The sequence below is a fragment of the Budorcas taxicolor genome, chromosome 23 (assembly GCF_023091745.1).
Source record: "Budorcas taxicolor isolate Tak-1 chromosome 23, Takin1.1, whole genome shotgun sequence".
NCBI classification, from domain to species: Eukaryota; Metazoa; Chordata; class Mammalia; order Artiodactyla; family Bovidae; genus Budorcas; species Budorcas taxicolor.
Genome location: NC_068932.1, coordinates 17,490,610 through 17,507,640, shown reverse-complemented (window position 1 = coordinate 17,507,640; position 17,031 = coordinate 17,490,610). Strand labels below are relative to the sequence as shown.

At 48.9% G+C, this 17,031-nt stretch overlaps 1 protein-coding gene across 1 annotated transcript in view; it reads left to right on the top strand.

Annotated features, from left to right (window-relative positions):
• Positions 1-17,031, top strand: part of TLL2 (tolloid like 2) — a 141,013-nt gene that overhangs the window by 35,304 nt on the left and 88,678 nt on the right. Inside the window, exon 2 of the mRNA XM_052660936.1 lies at positions 1,610-1,720. Within this exon, the coding sequence (XP_052516896.1) occupies positions 1,610-1,720 (111 nt within the window). The remainder of the gene's footprint in view (positions 1-1,609; positions 1,721-17,031) is intronic.

Sequence of the window (17,031 nt, the reverse complement as noted above, 5' to 3'; positions counted from 1 at the left end):
CAGCACAGCACATTAATAAGCTGCTGTTAGCATTTGAGCACATTTCTTTATGTGGACCTATATTTTCATTTCCTTTGTGGACATCTCTAGGAGTGAAATTGCTAGGTCTTGTGATAAATTTAACTTTGTAGGAAAATGCCAAAAACCTTCCTTAGGGAGTATACCACTTTATATCCCTGCTGGCGTTGAATGAGGGTGCCCAATTCTCTACACCATGAGCCTGAGTTTTAATCAGTCTTTGTTACTCAAAGGCCTTCTCAGATTTTCTTTTACTGTTCAGTGATAAGAACAGGTTGGCTCTTCCAACTCCCCAAGTTCCTGATTTTCCAGATTCTCTCTGTTCCTTTTCATTCCCACTACAGACTGCTAGATTCTTTTTTTAATTCAACTGATTTAAACAATAACAAAATAAAAACAATAAAAATAATTTACCTATTTCTCCCACACCTACCCCACTCCCTGCCTCTGGCAACCATGTTTGTGTATATATACATATAAGCTTTCATGTGGAATATATATATTCTGCATGTAAATGAGATCATGTGATCTCATGTGATGTTTGTCTTTCTCTGACTCATTTCACTTAGCCTAATGCCCTCCACGTCCATCCATGTTGTTGCAGCTGGCAAGATTTTGTTCTTTTTTCATGGCTGACACTTACGTTGTTTCCTATCTTGGCAATTGTAAATGGTGCTGCAGTGAACATGGAGATACAGATATTGTTTCAAATCAGTGTTTTCATTTTCTTTAGATAAGTGGAACCGTTCCACTTCCACTCAGAAGTGGAACCGCTAGGTCACATAGTAGTTCTATTTTTCATTTTTGGGGGAAACCGCCAGATTGTTTTCCATAGTTTTTGTGGTTTAGTCACTAAGTCATGTCTGATTCTTTTGCAACCCCATAGACTGTAGCCTGCCAGGCTCCTTTTTCAGTGGGATTTCCCAGGCAAGCATCCTGGAGTGGGTTGGCATTTCTTTCTCCAGAGAATCTTCCTGACCCAGGGATTGAACCTGTGTCCTCAGCATTGGAAGGTGGGTTCTTTACCACTGAGCCACCAGGAAAGCTTGTTTTCCATAGGAGCTATACCAATTTACATTCCCACCAACAGTGCACAAATGTTTCTTTTTTTAAAAAATATTTATTTATTTGGCTGTGCTGGGTCTTACTGGTAGCATGTGGGATCTAGTTCCCTGACCAGGGATCAAACCCAGGACCCCTGCACTGGGAGCTCAGAGTCTTAGCCACTGGACCACCAGGGAAGTCCCCACAAAGGTTTCTTTTTCTTCACATCTTTTCCAACACTTCCTTTTCTAGTGTTTTTGACAACAGCCATTCTAACAGATGTGAGACAATATTTCACTCTGGTTTTGCGTTTTCCTGACCTAGGCCTTTAATCTTCAGTGCAGTTGGCCCCAGCCCTGTGGCTTTCGTGCACAGATCTGTTGTTTTCTCTCTACCAGTCCTATCTCTTAGGCTCAGGGAGAAATTTGATTGGATGGACTATCTTTTCTAGAGTTTGCTACTTAGCTTCCAATACCCTCTGGGCCACTAGTAAATTCATTCTTTGATCTCCAGCTTAAATTGATACACTTCTGTTTTTCCTTCCCAGCTGTCTTTTGGGGAGACATTGCCTTAGATGAAGAGGACCTGAAGTTATTTCACATTGACAAAGCCCATGACTGGGTCAAGCAGTCAGCGGGGGACATGGGGCACAGCACAGGTAAGTATGGTGTCCCCTCCGCCCCTGCCCTGGAGGGAAGGGCCGGGGGCTCAGACACAGGTAGGTGTCCCTTCTGCCTCGGACACAGGTAGGTGTCCCCTCCACCCCTGCCCCAGAGGGAAGGGCCAGGGGTCGGACACGGGTAGGTGTCCCCTCCACCCCTGCCCCAGAGGGAAGGGCCGGGGACCTGGACATGGGTAGGTGTCCCCTCCACCCCTGCCCCAGAGAGAAAGGCTGGGGGTTCGGACACGGGTAGGCATGGACCACAAATCATTGGTATTTGGCCTGTTGGTCCAGGGCCCACCTGTCAATGGAAAACCAGAGGGACCACACCTTCTCCATTGCAGGCTGGGAAGCTAAAGTTTTCCTGTCCCTCTAAGAAAACCTCCATTTGCCTCTTTATCCAAAGGTTCAACCCTAAGCTCAGAGACCTGAACTCAACATAGGTTCTCAGGACTCTGGCCTCAGGGTCTAGCGCTTCACAAATGGAGAGAATTCCTGGAGAGGTTCCACTGAAGGCATGTGGTGGTGCTGCTGATGCTGATTAGTAGTGGGAAGATGCTTGTGGGGGGAGATGGCGAGGGAGCAGGGGTCTTGTGTACTTGCTTGGCCTACAAACCAGGTGGAAATCCCCCCCGGGCCAGGAAACACTGATGAGGCGAGTAACGCTTCGACAACACCTCTCCCACCCTCCTTCCATGCCTTCACCTTGGGGTAAGCAGTAATGAGACTGGTTTCTGAGTTCTCCTCACCTCCCTGCCCACTGTACTCAGACGCCTCCCCTCTGTGGAATCTCCAGTCCCAGAAAGGAGCCCAGGGGGCTGTGTTGTGGAAGATGATAGCCTGTGTGGCTGACAGTGAGCAAGGCTCCTGTGTGCCAGATGCTATACTTTCTCTCCCACCTGTGACCCCTCTACCCACCCTCCCTTCCTTTCTTTTGAGGCTTTAAAAAATTGTGGTAAGAACACTTAACTTGAGATCTATGGTCTTAACGAAATGTTAAATGTACAACACAATACTGGAAACTACAAGCACGATGTGATACAGCAGATCTCCAGAGCGTTCCGCTTGCATAACCGATGAAACTCTACTGCATTATAATACTGGATGCTTGCCTTTTTAGCACCTCTCATGGGTCTAATGCAGTGCTGGTAAGAGAAAGAGGAAGAGCATGTGGCCTCCGCCTTCAAGGAGAGCTTTCATGCCAGGCAGACAGAGTTTAGACCTGGCTGAGCCCACTAACATCTCAAAGTTCAGTCTTCCTGTCTCTAAAATGAGGATGAAACCAGCATACCCGTCAGTAGGGGCTGGGAGGATTTACTCTGAAAGGACGGAGAAGGCAATGGCACCCCACTCCAGTACTCTTGCCTGGAAAATACCATGGACAGAGGAGCCTGGTAGGCTGCAGTCCATGGAGTCGCTGAGGGTCAGACACAACTGAGCGACTTCACTTTCACTTTCATGCATTGGAGAAGGAAATGGCACCCCACTCCAGGGACTGGCCTGGAGAATCCCAGGGACGGGGGAGCCTAGTGGGGCTGCCGTCTAGTGGGTCACACAGAGTCGGACACGACTGAAGTGCCTTAGCAGCAGCAGCAGTAGCACTCTGAAAGGAATGGGCTAACCTGGTGCCTGGAATGTGGCATGTTCTTAGGTAATGATAGATGTAATCACTAAGACACCCAGTCCAACAGAATGAAACTGAAGTGTAGATAGATAAACTGTCGTTCCTCAGGGCAAGGGTTACAACGAATCAAGAGCAGTGGGGCCAAGAAAGTCACCATGGGAATGGTCTTGTGTCTTGAAGGATGAATAGGAGTTCCTTAGGTGAAGAATCAAGAAGAGACATTTCAGCCAGAGGAGAGACTGTGTGCAGAGACAGGGGCTGACTTAAAGAACAGAGGGAGCTGTGGGTCACTAGAGGGTGGCTCTTTGGGGAGCTATTGAAGGTAGATGCACCGGGAGAATTTGGGGTAGATGATCAAGGTGCCTGTTGACGGGGTGGGTGGCAATGTGCCCAGAGTGGAGGCAACTCCCTTGGTGCCCAGTGTCTATGACCCCAGAGAGCTGGGGCTTTCCTCTGTGGGCTGCAGGGGTCCTGCCCAATGTTTCTGAATGGAAATGTAACTTGCTCATCTGTGGCTCAGGGAGCTTGATAGAGTCCCCTCTCCCACTGCTCTCAGCATCCCATCTGCAGCCCTGAGGTTGCTGGGTTCCTGACTGGATGCTTGGGCAGCCTTACCGTGCTGCTCTCTGGTGGTGACGGTGGAAGAGGGGTTGTCAGGGCCACCCCTTCCCCTCTGCTGATGAACTTGGTGGCATTCAAGAACACCCCCAAAACCCCCACCCCGGAATGCCTTGCACAGCTCAAAGATTCCACTAGAACTAATTTACCAATTCTCCATTTCAGCATCTCCTGGCACAAAAGGCCCTGGGATCTGTATTCATTTGGGAGGGAAGGCGAATACACTGTATTCATATTGCTGGGTGTGGTCCCAATTCACTCATTCGCTCACTTACTCAGTTATTAACTGAGTGTTCATTTTGTGCCAGGTCTAGTGCCAAATCCTGAGAAGGTATAGACTGGGGTGTCTCTTAAGGGTTCACCAGCTCGAGGAAATAGATGCAAAACGAATGAAGAGTTAGAGGGAGAGGTCCCAGCAAGCACAGCGGGAGTAGGGGCACGGAGAAGGGCTGGTACCATTGCTAGCGTGGGGGAGTCAGAAAGGCTTCCCAGAGGAGGGGGTCCTGGGGAGGTGGACGGGATTCCCAGACTGGAGAAGGAGTCGAAGCGTAGAGAAGGACATTCCACACTGAGGGAGGGGTGGTTCTTGGGGTGGGAAACGGGATGGCAGCCTCCGCTGAACTGGTGGTAAGCTCCCTTCTTGTCCACGGTCTGCTCCTTCTTTATGTGGGGGCTGGGGGGGGGGGTGGTAGGACTGTGCTCAGCAGAGTGGGGGGCAACTGCCATGGCTCATGGGGAACATGAGCAGCTGCAAGAACTAGGCTAAGCTCCACACAGGACGTAGGGCTGAGAGGAAGGCAAGAGGGCAAAGGTTGTCAGGAGGTCAGAGGTCCTCATTGCCAGTGGCCAGGAGAAGGGAGGAATGAGCTTCTTTTGGTGTCCGGCTTTATGATTATCACTTCTTTGGATCTGAAGGACCTCTCCTGTATAGTTTGAAAAGTCCATTTGAATTTTAAATGGGATTTCGGAATCCAGATTATTTCTCACACCATTATTTACATGGTATGTAAATTGCATCATAATTGAGCTCCAACCAAAGGAAGAATCTCTTCATAATTCTATCATTCCAGCTCATCATATATGCCCCCATCCCCGCCCCCCACCCCCACCAGATTCTCTCTGGTGTCCTAGAGAAGTTGATCAGGTTGTAAGTTTTGTGTGATTAATTTTTAAAATTTTCTTTTTTGCTATATTGGGCTTCCCTGGTAGCTCAGCTTGTAAAGAATCCACCTGCAATGCAGGAGACCCTGGTTCAATTCCTGGGTCGGGAAGATCTGCTGGAGAAGGGATAGGTTACCCAGTCCAGTATTCTTTGGGTTCCCTTGTGGCTCAGCTGGTAAAGAATCCGTCTGCAATATGGGAGACCTGGGTTTGATCCCTGGGTTGGGAAGATCCCCTGGAGTAGGGAACGGCTACCTACTCCAGTATTCTGGTCTGGAGAATTCCACGGACTGTATAGTCCATGGGGTTGCAAAGACTTGGACACAACTGAGCGACTTACACTCACTTCACTTTCGTTATATTATTTTAGTACTTAAAACTAGTGAACCTTGCTATGGCCTGGGTTCAGTCCCTGGTCAGGGAGCCATGCAACACACAAAAAAAATTAGTGAACTTCACATAGCTCAGACATGCAGTATGATGTACTTTTCTGTGTCCAGTCCATGTGGCCACCACCCAGACCAAGGGATGGAATATTTCCAGAACCCTGAGACTCTCTCTCACGCCCCCTCCCAGCCAGCACCCGCCCCACAGCAGCCGTTCGTCTGACCTCTCTCCACACGGATGCATTTTACCGACATGAATGGACCCATGCAGTGTGTGTTGCTTATGTCTCCTCCTCCTCAGTTTTGTGACTGTGGAATTTCCCCCATGTTGTGTGTGAAACTCTGGTTTGTCCTCTTTGGTTCTTGTGTTGTATTCTCCTGCATGAAAATACTCTAGTTTATTCATTATTCCATTGAGAGCCATTTGGACATTTGACAGTTTAGGGATATGATAACTGAAACTACTACTCACAGTCTTGTATCTACCTTTCGGTGGACATAAGCACTCATTTCTGTTTATGTACCCAGGAGTGGAATTGCTGGGTCGCAGGGTATTTGTAAGTTATTAGTGGATGCAGTCAGGTTTCCCAAGTGGTTGCACCAATTTACAGCTGTGTGGGTACATGTTGGTTTGGAAAGCAGGTGGAGGTAATCAAGCAGGACCCAGGGAGACCTCTGGGTCTTGGTCTTTCCAGCTTGGGGACCCCACTCATCCCTCCAGACCTGCCCAGCAGCAGTGTCACGAATGCTCAGGGTGGCTCCTATCGGCAGTCCTCCTGCTGTCCTTGGGGCACCTGCCATGGCACAGCATGGGACCCAGGCTTGCAAATGTAAGTAAAAGACCTCAAAGAGAGGCTGGGCCGTGGCCAGCCACCATGCCAGCTGAATGAGCAGCTGCCAAGAGCTGCCTGTCTGGGAGGTTGCCTCAAGGATGTGTAGGGAAGGGCAGCCTAGCAGCCCTGCCGCTGACTCCTTCATGGTGTTCTCCTAAGGCTACCGTGGTGAGCCTCATGCTCTAAAACCCTGAGTATCTGTCTTCTCGTTCCTTCTGCCCTGTGAGCTGAGAGGGAACAGAGTCCACACAGATTCGTCTTTGGATCCCCCAGAGGTGGCCCAGCACTTTTGTATCTAGAAGGTTGGAGAGAGGAGAAGGAAGAGGTGGATGGAGCCTGGCAGGCCCTGAATGATCTCCCAGGGGCCTTAGGGGTGAAAAGCTCCCACAAGACATTGCTCTCAGGAGTGTAGTCAAAGCACTGGTCACCATCACCAGCTTTGACCTCAGACTGTCTGGGGTTGAATCCATGAGCTGGGCCTCAGTATCTTCATCTGTTAAATGGGTAGAGTAATAATCCTTACCTTGGAGTGATGTTGTGAGGACCAAAGGAAAGAATACAAGTGCTGAGCACAGGGCCTGGCACATAAGAAATGCTCAATAAATATCAACCCTTCCTGTTCTTCCTCATTGTTGGTAGTAGTGTTTGTAGAAAGAACACTGATCTAGGTGGGTTCAAGGTCAAAGTAGAGGACGATGGACATTTGTTATGTGCAGGAGGGAACTTTGGGGGCTTGGGCATGAGGCCTTTGAAACATAAACCTTCCTGATATTTCCTCCTTCCCAAGCTAGAGATATATAGTTTTTTCTGGTGTGTTTTTGTGCAAGGTTATTTTTATCTTGATTACTTTTCTCTGAGGGCCTATAGGACTTTGCATCTATCTAAAACAGTTATTTTATTTTCATAATGGGAATATTTTAAATTGTTTTTGCTGATTAAACTAATACCACTGGTTGTTAAAAAAAAAAAAAAGTCCAATAGCTCAAAACTGTAAAAAGTATAAAGTGAAAATCCCCTTTTATCCCAGCCCCAGGGGTCCCCATCATGATCTGTTTGCTGGATCCCTTCCAGCCTTACTGCACTCAGGTCATGTGCGGATATTTTTTAAACATAAAAGGAATTTCTCTGAACACCCTCTTGTATAACCTGCATCTTTAACACCATACCGTGGACATCTTTTAATGTGGTATTTTGAGGTTGATCACATTCCATGTACAACTCTGCCACCATTTATCGAATTAATCTATACAGAAGGACATGATGGTTGTTTTTCTTCTTTTCTGTAATATTTTGTTGTTGTTGTTTTCTATTAGAGACATTGCTACTGTGAACAACACTGTGCATAGATCTTTAAACGTTTGCTTTGGTAAAAAAAAAAATTTTAAAGGAACCATACCTTTATCCGCTCTTTGTACTTCCAAATGTGTGAAAGGATGTATTCTTAGATATCGGTTATCTCATTTCCAAGTTGGGGTAATTACCCCTGAGTTTTTGGGAGGGTGTGGTGGAAACAGGGCTAAATCCCTGGAGGGGGATGGGATGCATTGTGGCCCCAGATACCTCCTTTCCCTGCTCTCTCCTTTGAACTTGGAGCTGCTTTCCTGGTTGCTGAATGAAACAGTGTCCTTGTTCTAGAAATTATCTGGTCTGCCTCATTTTCTAGATGTGCCCTGTGTCCCAGATTCAACCAGTTGCAGTGTCAGAACTAGAACCCAAGGCTTCCACTCTCCCAGGCTGTGTCCTCCGTGGTACCAACCTGTCTGCCGTGTTGCCAGAAGGAAGGAATGGAAACCAACAGGGGCACATGCAGCCATGCCTTTGCTAGCCCTGGGAAAGGAGCTGGAGTCTTTCTGGACCAGGAAGTGAGCCAAGACCTTGTACCTAGGTGGGTTTGAGAGCCCACTCAGTGTGCTGGGCTGGCCACAAAAATAGCCGCTGAGGGCTCTGGGTCCCGAGAAGGGAGCCCCCTTGCAGGTCACTTAGGATCCTAGGCTACTGGTAATTATTTCTGATCAGATCCGTCTCCCTGCCTCCAGTTTCTGCTTCCCCATCCTGCTTCCAAGAGATCTTCCTGGACCTGACCTTGCAACCAATGTGCTAGATTGAATAGTGTTCCCCTAGATTTGTGTCTATCCAAACCCCAGAATACAACCTTATTTGAAAAGAGTCTCTGCAGATCTAATTAGTTAAGCATCTTGAGATCATCCTTGATGTGGGGGGCCCTGAGTGCAGTGACTAGAATCTTTATAAGAAGAGGAGAGGACACAGAAGGACACAGGGAGGAAGAACACATGAAGAGCGATGTGGCTACAAGCCAGTGGACACCAAGGACTGCGGAGCGGTAGCTCAACTGGTAAAGAATCCGCCTGCAAGGCAGGAGACCCCGGTTCGATTCCTGGGTTGGGAAAATCCGCTGGAGAAGGGATAGGCTACCCACTTCAGAATTCTTGGGCTTCCTTGGTGGCTCAGCTGGTAAAGAATCCACCTGCAATGTGGGAGACCTGGGTTTGATCCCTGGATTGGGAAGATCCCCTGGAGAAGGGAAAGGCTGCCCACTCCAGTATTCTGGCCTGGAGAATTCCATGGACTGTGTAGTCCATGGGGTCGCAAAGAGTCGGACACGACTGAGCAACTTTCACTTAATCACTTAACCACAAGCTAGGATGAGGCGAGGAGGGATTCTCCCCTAGAGCCTAGAGCAGAGGGAGCATAGCCCTGCCAACCCCGTGATTTCAGACTGCTGTCCTTTGGAACTGGGAAAGAATAGATACCTGTTCGTAAGCCGCCGACTCTGTGGTAACTTATCATGGCAGCCCGAGAAAACTGATGCACTGCTTTTTAAAATCTTTCCATGGCTCCCCATCCCTTATCAGAAACATTCCTTATCTGGTGCCACAGGTCCTCGATGCTTTATCCACAGCCCACACACTCATTCCCTTCCCTCTCTTCATCCTCCAGCAAAACACTACGGCATCGTGTCTGTACAGACCCCCACTGTCCTTCCTTCCGGTCTCCTGTCCCAGCTACGCCCTCTGCTCCAGGTCCCCACGCTACAGACAAAGAAGTGAAGGTCCACAGACAACCAACGGCTTACCCAGGGCCCTACGACTGGGGAGATTCATGACACCCTTTACTCAGCACAGATGCTGGCTTCAGAGGCCACCTGGGTTGACAGTGCTGTTAATATCAGCCTGATTTTGTGCCTGAGATGGAGAGAGTACTGTTCTGCCCATTTTCAGACAGTCCCATTCCCCCCGCCATGAGAAGTGGCAGCAGCCTCTCGGATGTGTATGGGGGTAAGGAGGCGAGAGTGCATTCTTCAGGGAGAGAACGTCCTTCTGTGAGCATTTTATGTGCAGTGAGAAGAATGGGAGTTCTGGGCAGGCATGGGCCAAGCTGTTCTATGAATGGGGCCCTTGAATTAACATTGCAGAGTTTCCTAAAGCTGCTAATCGGATTAGCTGTGTAGTGAAGGAAGTACTTAGCGGGACACACACACAGTCACACACGCAGGCACACACACATTCTCCCATCCTTTTGCATCCTCTCTGATGTGGGGGTGCAGAGCCTGACACCCCATTTCTGAATTCTGGGATACCTCTCCCCCTAACCACACAAGATGTGGAGAGAAGGCCTGTGCTCTTGACTTTTTGGGACTTTGGTTGTTTGTTTCTGTCCTAAAGCATCCAGGAAGTGAAGTTGAACATTCTCATCTTTGCAAATGTTTAGAAACTCGGAGAGGAAATCTCATCTTGCAGTTCTCTCCATCCGGGTAATGGATCTGATTTCTTGCTCTTTGTAATGAAGACTCTGGAAGGGGAAATGGCTTTAATTACTTACTGGCTCTGATGGAAGCTGACGTTTCCCGCCTTGTCTATTTTTGAGCCCCTGGGCCATGTCCATCTCTTTTGAAGGAACCAACCTTACTCTTAACTCCTGCCATCTGTGTAGGATGTCCACATAAGCCCAACAGTTTGGGCATTTGAGTTCAAAATAATAAATCAGCTGGAGAGAGTCGAAGACGTAAGTTGGGGTAACTTGCCTCCTCTCCTTAGGCCTTATCACTCACAGACGGACCCCGCAGAGCCTTCGACTCCTTGAGTTCCTTCTCCTACTTTGCCTGTGATTCACAGGGGTATGTGCTACTATCACCTGGTCTCAGTCTCCTCTGAATAGAGGGTCTCATGAAACCACATCCTGACTTCTTTCGAGCCAGTTTGAACTCTGTATTTGAGCTCTGGTGCTTCAAGCTGGAGAAAAGAGAGGAAGCAGAGGCCATTGAGCATTGAGGGGCTAAATTCAGGCACAAAAGGCTAAAGTGTACCCATGAGAGACCCACACATACCACACGGGTTCCTGGGCCCTGCCTTCCAAGGGACCCAACATGTCTCTGTTCCTGGACACGTTTTTTAGCCATGAGGCCCTTGAGAGAACTTGTGAGTGGGGGTTGCTTTGAGCAGTCCCATCAACAGGCTGTGGTTTTTCTGACTGTCCTCCCATGGAGACATTTCCCATGCTGGATAGACATGGCTTCAGCTTTTCATTAATCTTTATTGGTGGTGGGCATGCTACTAACTAACCAGCGTCCAGGAAAGAAATAGGGGCAGTGGTGGCTCCCTGTGACATCCTGTAGAAGGGAGTGTCCTGAGCTTATGGATGAATGGCAGGTTAGGCTTGCTGAGATGGAGACAGCTGGGTTCAAAACTGTCTTCTTTCACATCAGAAAACATCATCTGGGTGAGATCTGGTGATCGCTCTTGCCGGGGCCACTGGCTTAGAGGAACAAGAAGCTGTCGGGAGCGGTCTTGCTCATCCTTTCCACTGTCTCCTCCAGAGCTTGGGAATAAGGTCTTGGGGACTTCTTTTTCTCTCCTTACACTGGACTTGATATTTTGTGCTTCACAAATCCCTCTGAGAGTCTGATGAGTATTTTCAGCACTTCTTACATACACAGTTTTGCTTGCAGTTTTAAGAAGTTTACTCTGTGAATTCCAAGTTAGAAAACTCAGGTCCACGATCCCCCTTCCCTGTCTGTTTCCACACTATCAGAGCTGTTCTCACGTGGACATACTGGATCCTAGAGCTGCAGGATAGAAAGGCATGGATGCTGGTGTCAGGTGGGCCTCCCTGGCTCTGTACTGATTAACTGGGGGAGTTAGGGGATTCCTTCCTTATTTGGAAAGTGGAAATGTGGGGGGAATGGGAAAGTGTGGGAGGTAAAGCACTCAGCCTGGAGTCTGAGGAATGGTGGGTGCCCAAGGAATAATACCCATATGACTGTATGCTGGCTCCTGCCTTCTCATCTCCCAGCCCGCCTCTGTGTCCCAGACTCCACACTCCCTACATGCCTGGAAGTCGCTTCCTTTGCAGTACCCTGCCTGCATGCAGCTGGGGTTTCTGGAGCTGGGCCTGCACCAGTGTCATCTGATCAGATCCTTAGATTTAGATCCCACCAGTCATGGGGAATCTCTATCAATCCCCAACATAAACCTTCCCTAGTCCACCTGAGTCAAACTCTAGGTCATGAAGTTGGGCAAACAAAGATCTGAGAATGGATTAGATGTTGGTTCTTCTTTGATGGCGACAGCCAAAAGAATAACTACTGTTTGTGGTGTGCTAATTGTGTCTTGCTGTTTACTCGCTTAGTCATGTCCGACTCTTTGTGACCCCATGGACTGTAACCTGCCAGGCTCCTCTGTCCACAGGATTTTCCAGGCAAGAATACTGGAGTGGGCTGCTATTTCCTTCTCCAAATAGTGTCTTAAATGATCTCATTTCATCTTCATACAACAGCTCTATGTGGCAGGTACTGTTGATACCTACAGATATGTAAGCTAATGTTCAGAGAAGTGTGTAACCTTCCTTTGATCACACAACTAACTATTGGTAGAGCCAAGATTAGGACTTAACTTTGTCTAATGTCAAAGGTGGCTTTTAGCCTCTACGCTGCATTGCTTCTAGAAATCGCTGCTGGCTTCACCACTAACGCTGTTGCCGTGAGCTGTCAAGGCTTGGTTTCCCCACCACTACCTTTGAGAGGTGAAGATAGAAGACAAGGGCGAGTTCTAGGCACTTATGGAGGTGCTTTCCATCCTGCCCCCGCCATCTCAGGTTGCTGTGTTCATGTTCAGTGTGTGCCTTGCTTTGCCCACCAAACTGTCAACAGCTGTGACTTCTCTTTGGTTTTGGCACTCTCTCTTTAGTTCCAGCATCAGCCTGGACACAGGGACTGCAGCAGACAAACCCTTGTGAGTTGAAGATGGAGCCTCAGGATTGCATGGTGGCCCCCTTGCTCCCCTGCTCCCCCAGGCCACTTGGGGTTAGGACTGTTGGTTTGAATGTGGGTGCCTGGCATGGGATCCAGCAATGAAGAAAGGCGCATGCTCAGGGGTGGTGCTCTCGGGCTGGGCAAGCCCAGATCACCTTGCAAGAGTAGCTGAAGAGGGTATCCTTTGGCCACATGGTCAATAGCTAATCTTTACTGATACCTTTGTACAAAGCCCTAGGTGTGGTCCTTGGGTCTTTTCCAAGCCGGAGACAAAGTGCCAGCCTTTCTTCGCACTCCTCCAGAGCTCCTCTCAGCTCTTTTCTTGGCGGATCTGAGCCCACCCCTCGCTGATGGCTCTATTTCACCCCTCCCCTTCCAGAGAGAATTTGCCTTGGCTCCCACAGTCTAGAACTTGATCTTTATAGCTGCACTGTGACTTAGGCATGTCTTACACTCCCCTTGTGTCTGCCCACAGCTCTGCTGAACGCTGTCTTCTTGGTAAGAGTCCCTTTCCCTCTCTCTCCCTCCACTCCCTCTCTTCTTCCTTTAAGGACCAGATGCTAATTGGGAACCTCTTCTGTGCGCAGCACCAAGGGTACAGCTGTATCCACTTTTTATTCTGCCATTAAGGAGATGGAATTTTAATGATGGGCGTGATTATGGACCTGCTTTGGCAGTACTGCAGGAATGGGGCAGGCTGAGGTGGGGGAGGACCTAGAACCAAAAGACTCCATGGGTTTGGGGGCCCTACTGACTTCCCAGAGGAGGTAAGTTCCAGTGGGCAGAACTCACACCTGGAGAGAAGGCCCAGGGTGACAGCTGTCATCAGGCAGAAGTCGGTATTGGGCATCCAGCCTGGGACCCAAGACCTGATGGAAGGCAGGAATGTTCGTGTGAGGCCAGAGAGCCAGGCAGACAGCATCAGAGAGGCCTGTAATAGAACTCACAGAGGGTTCCAGTGCCATGCTGGGAGCTGGGAAGGAAAGGCAAGGACCCTGGTTCTTCTGCGAAGTGGGTACTAAGGAGGACAAGAAGTCAGAGCCTTGGCCTGAGAGAATAAGGTGGGGACGACGGTCAGAGGTTAAGCAGAATTCCTTAGATCAAAATCAGAGCCAAAGGTGATGTGCCGCTGTGACCCTCAAGTGTGGAGCGCAAACTCCCTAAATCCCCCCGCCTGAGGACAGGGCTGGCTCCGCGTGCAGTCAGCAACTGGAGAGGAGGACTGGGGTGAGCAACCGGGCGAGGCCTGGCAGTTATTCCGCCCATAAAGTTTTCAATTTAGTGAGATGATTTGAGATAAAAAAGAGGCATCTGATAAAGTGCACATCTGCTCTTTGGGAAGGAAAAAAGAATGTAACATAAGGATTCTATCATCTTTCTCCCTGAGGCCTTGTTCAGAGGCTGACTTATACCTTGGACTGAAGCCAGAGTTCTCTGTGAATTTGAAATGTTGGGAAAAGTTAATTCACCTTTGGATTGATTTTTATTATGACTTGTGTTTGTCAGAATTTGGAGAAACTGGGCTGGAAGGCTACTTGGAGTCACAACAGGGTGCAGAACCAGGTGGGGAAGGGGCAGGGACCACCCTTGGGCATCCATGCGGGGAGCCGCTTTCCCAGCCCCGCCACCCCACCTCCCCGCCCCGCCCCCGCCAGCAAAGGACCTTGAATCTGGGAGCCCGAGTCAAAACTGAGAGATATAGCTTGAGAAACCAGGACGAAGAAGAGTTTACTGCCTGACCTTCTAGGCAAGGTCCTTTCAGTTTAGAGATACAGAATCCTACTCGATACAGCTTGAGAAGAGTTTATTTAGGAATATATTTTCTTGGCCATCTAAGGACAGAAGCAGAACAGCCGGCCCCCGGGGACTCGACTAGAGACTAGAGAGAAAAGAAGGCTGGCTTCTCTCGGGGCCCCAGAGAATCTCCTTCCTGCTTTTTCTCCTCTCCTGCGCCTGGCCATCACGGCCGCCTTGCCCGCGCCTGCACCGTGCTGCCTCTGCTTGAGCGTTCCCCGCTGAGTGCCTGCGGTACCCATCTATGTAGGGGTACTGGGAAAGCCCTCAGAGAGGAAGAAATCACCAGGGGAAGGAGTGAGAAGTGAACTGATCAGTGCCCCGGGGAGGCAGGGGGAAGAAACAACGTGATGAAAGAAGCAGATGGTGGGTGTGTCTCTGTGGCTTCAGAGAGGAGCGAAGGCTGGAGCCGCCTCTGGGCAGTGGAGGGGACGGATGAGCGAGCTGACCCCCGGTGTGTGGGGATGAGGAAGGAGCTCCCTTTGCAGTTAACTTGGTCTTGGGGTCAAGCCTATTAACCTCACACCCTCTTTGCCATTTATATTATGTTCATGGGAAAATACGAGTTCCCATCAGTCATCTTAATACCTGGAATTCGGGAACACGGCCTCATGAGAGCTGGGGATGGCTAGTCTTGGGTAAGGCTCTAGTCTTTGCCACTCAGTTTTGGCCAGCAGAAAGATTGTGCCTCACCTGTCCAAGCATCACTCTTTGCTTCTTCTTAATCTGATTCTATTTTCATGCTCTGGTAACTGTGTATTTTTTTTTTAATTTATTGAATAGAAATCTGTTTTCTGTTAATTTAAACAGTAGGTGATCCCTAAAGCAACATGAAATGAAACAAATGTACTCTAACGCTTTTATTTACGCAGCTCTCCCATTGGTTGTTCTAGCATCAGTGGCCTCAGTATAAACAATACTCCCCGCCCTGACCTAAGAGCACACTGTAGTGAATCCTTTTTGACAAAATAAAGGATGCGTTTATCCAATAATTAACCACCCTTAAAATCTTTTAGCGTAGCATTTTCAGTTTTCTTGCACTCTTGCTTTTGTTTTTCTTGACCTCTTTTGGATGTGTACATTTTGTTACAGCTGAAACTGACCTTTGTTTCAGATGCATTTACTACTCAAATATTTTCTTGTTTGGCATGATAATGACCTAAATTGTTTTCCAACAAAACCAGTGCCACACCCCTTCAGTTATGCATTGCATGGCAGACCTTGACATGTCAATTCGCCTCATGGGACCTTCTTGTCTGTAGAATGGAGGGTTGGACTTTAAGCTTCCTGAGGGCCAATTCTCTCAGTTCTTTTGACAAAATAATCCATGAATGTATGTGGACTCAGTGATGGTGTCAGCAGCATTCATGGCTGATCAGTATCTGTATGTCTTCAGCTCCTCCATCGTGGGATGCCTTGTGGGACTTTAGAACAGTCTGCTAAATTGCATCTAACATGAGACCTTCTAGAGACCCTCCAGTGGGCTCCCTGGAATCTCATCCTGCATTCAGGTCGACATATTTCTGTTTGGTATCCTTTACTGACCCTGTTTGCCCACAGTGAGAGAAAAGCACCTCCTGACCCGGACACTGAGCCTCTGAACTCTGTTAGTCCCCATCCTGCTCCTTGCCTCTACTTCAGAGATTCTCCATGACTCACCTGCATCCCTGGACCCTGCTGCCGTGGCCTGAGGAATTCCCGTCTTGCCTGACACGGGCACCCCCTAGAGGCGTTCCCATTTGCTCCACAGCCCAGAGGTCCTAAGCGGTCAGCCCACCAGCCAAATCTGGTCTGCAGATGTGCTTTGTTTGTTTTGTAGCGCTTACATTTTTTTAAAATGTACTGCCAAAATTTAAAAATCAAATTTCTCATTAAAAACCCAGAACTCTGGCTTCTCATGAAAAGTTGGAAGTTCTGGCCCCACTGGTCCAGCAGTCCCACATAGCGACAAGCAACGGGGTTGCGTAATGATGGACCAGACTGTGGAGGAGCAGGTGCTCTGCGGTTTGCCGCAGACCTCACTGCTCCCCAAGCATCTTTCACACCCTGGTGTTTTACTTGCCTTGGCCCCTAACTCTGGGCATTGGAGTTGGCACTTCGGGCCAGTGGGTGAGGGTCAACATCCTAATTCAGGTCCCATGACAACAGCCAGGGCTGCATCTCTCTGCTCCATCAAGGGAGGAGGTCCCAAGCATTAACTATTGCCTGGTAGTCTGGAAGACCAACCTTCTCCTGGAGTCTCTTTTCTTCCTTTTTTGGAACTTTTGATCAAAGTCCTCATCCTAGTCCTCATCCCATCCCCTCTTTACCCCCACAGCACAGCATGCCGTATCCCAGGCTCTGGTTGGCATTAGGGTGCCAACAGGACAGTGTCCCACAGCAGGTGGTTTATGGCCCAGCATGTGCTGCTTGGCATCAGAACACATTCTTTCTGGCCCAGGAAATCAGAGGAATGGGACCATTAGGTATTAATCTTTCTGAAACAAAGGGCTCGTTCCACATCACTGACATACACCATCACCCGGAAGAAGGCTAGTCACCCTAATCTCTATTCCCCTAGGTTATCTCTTAAAGATGAAGTCATTGCTCTGTGCTTCTTCTTGAACTAAATTGACTTCTGTCCC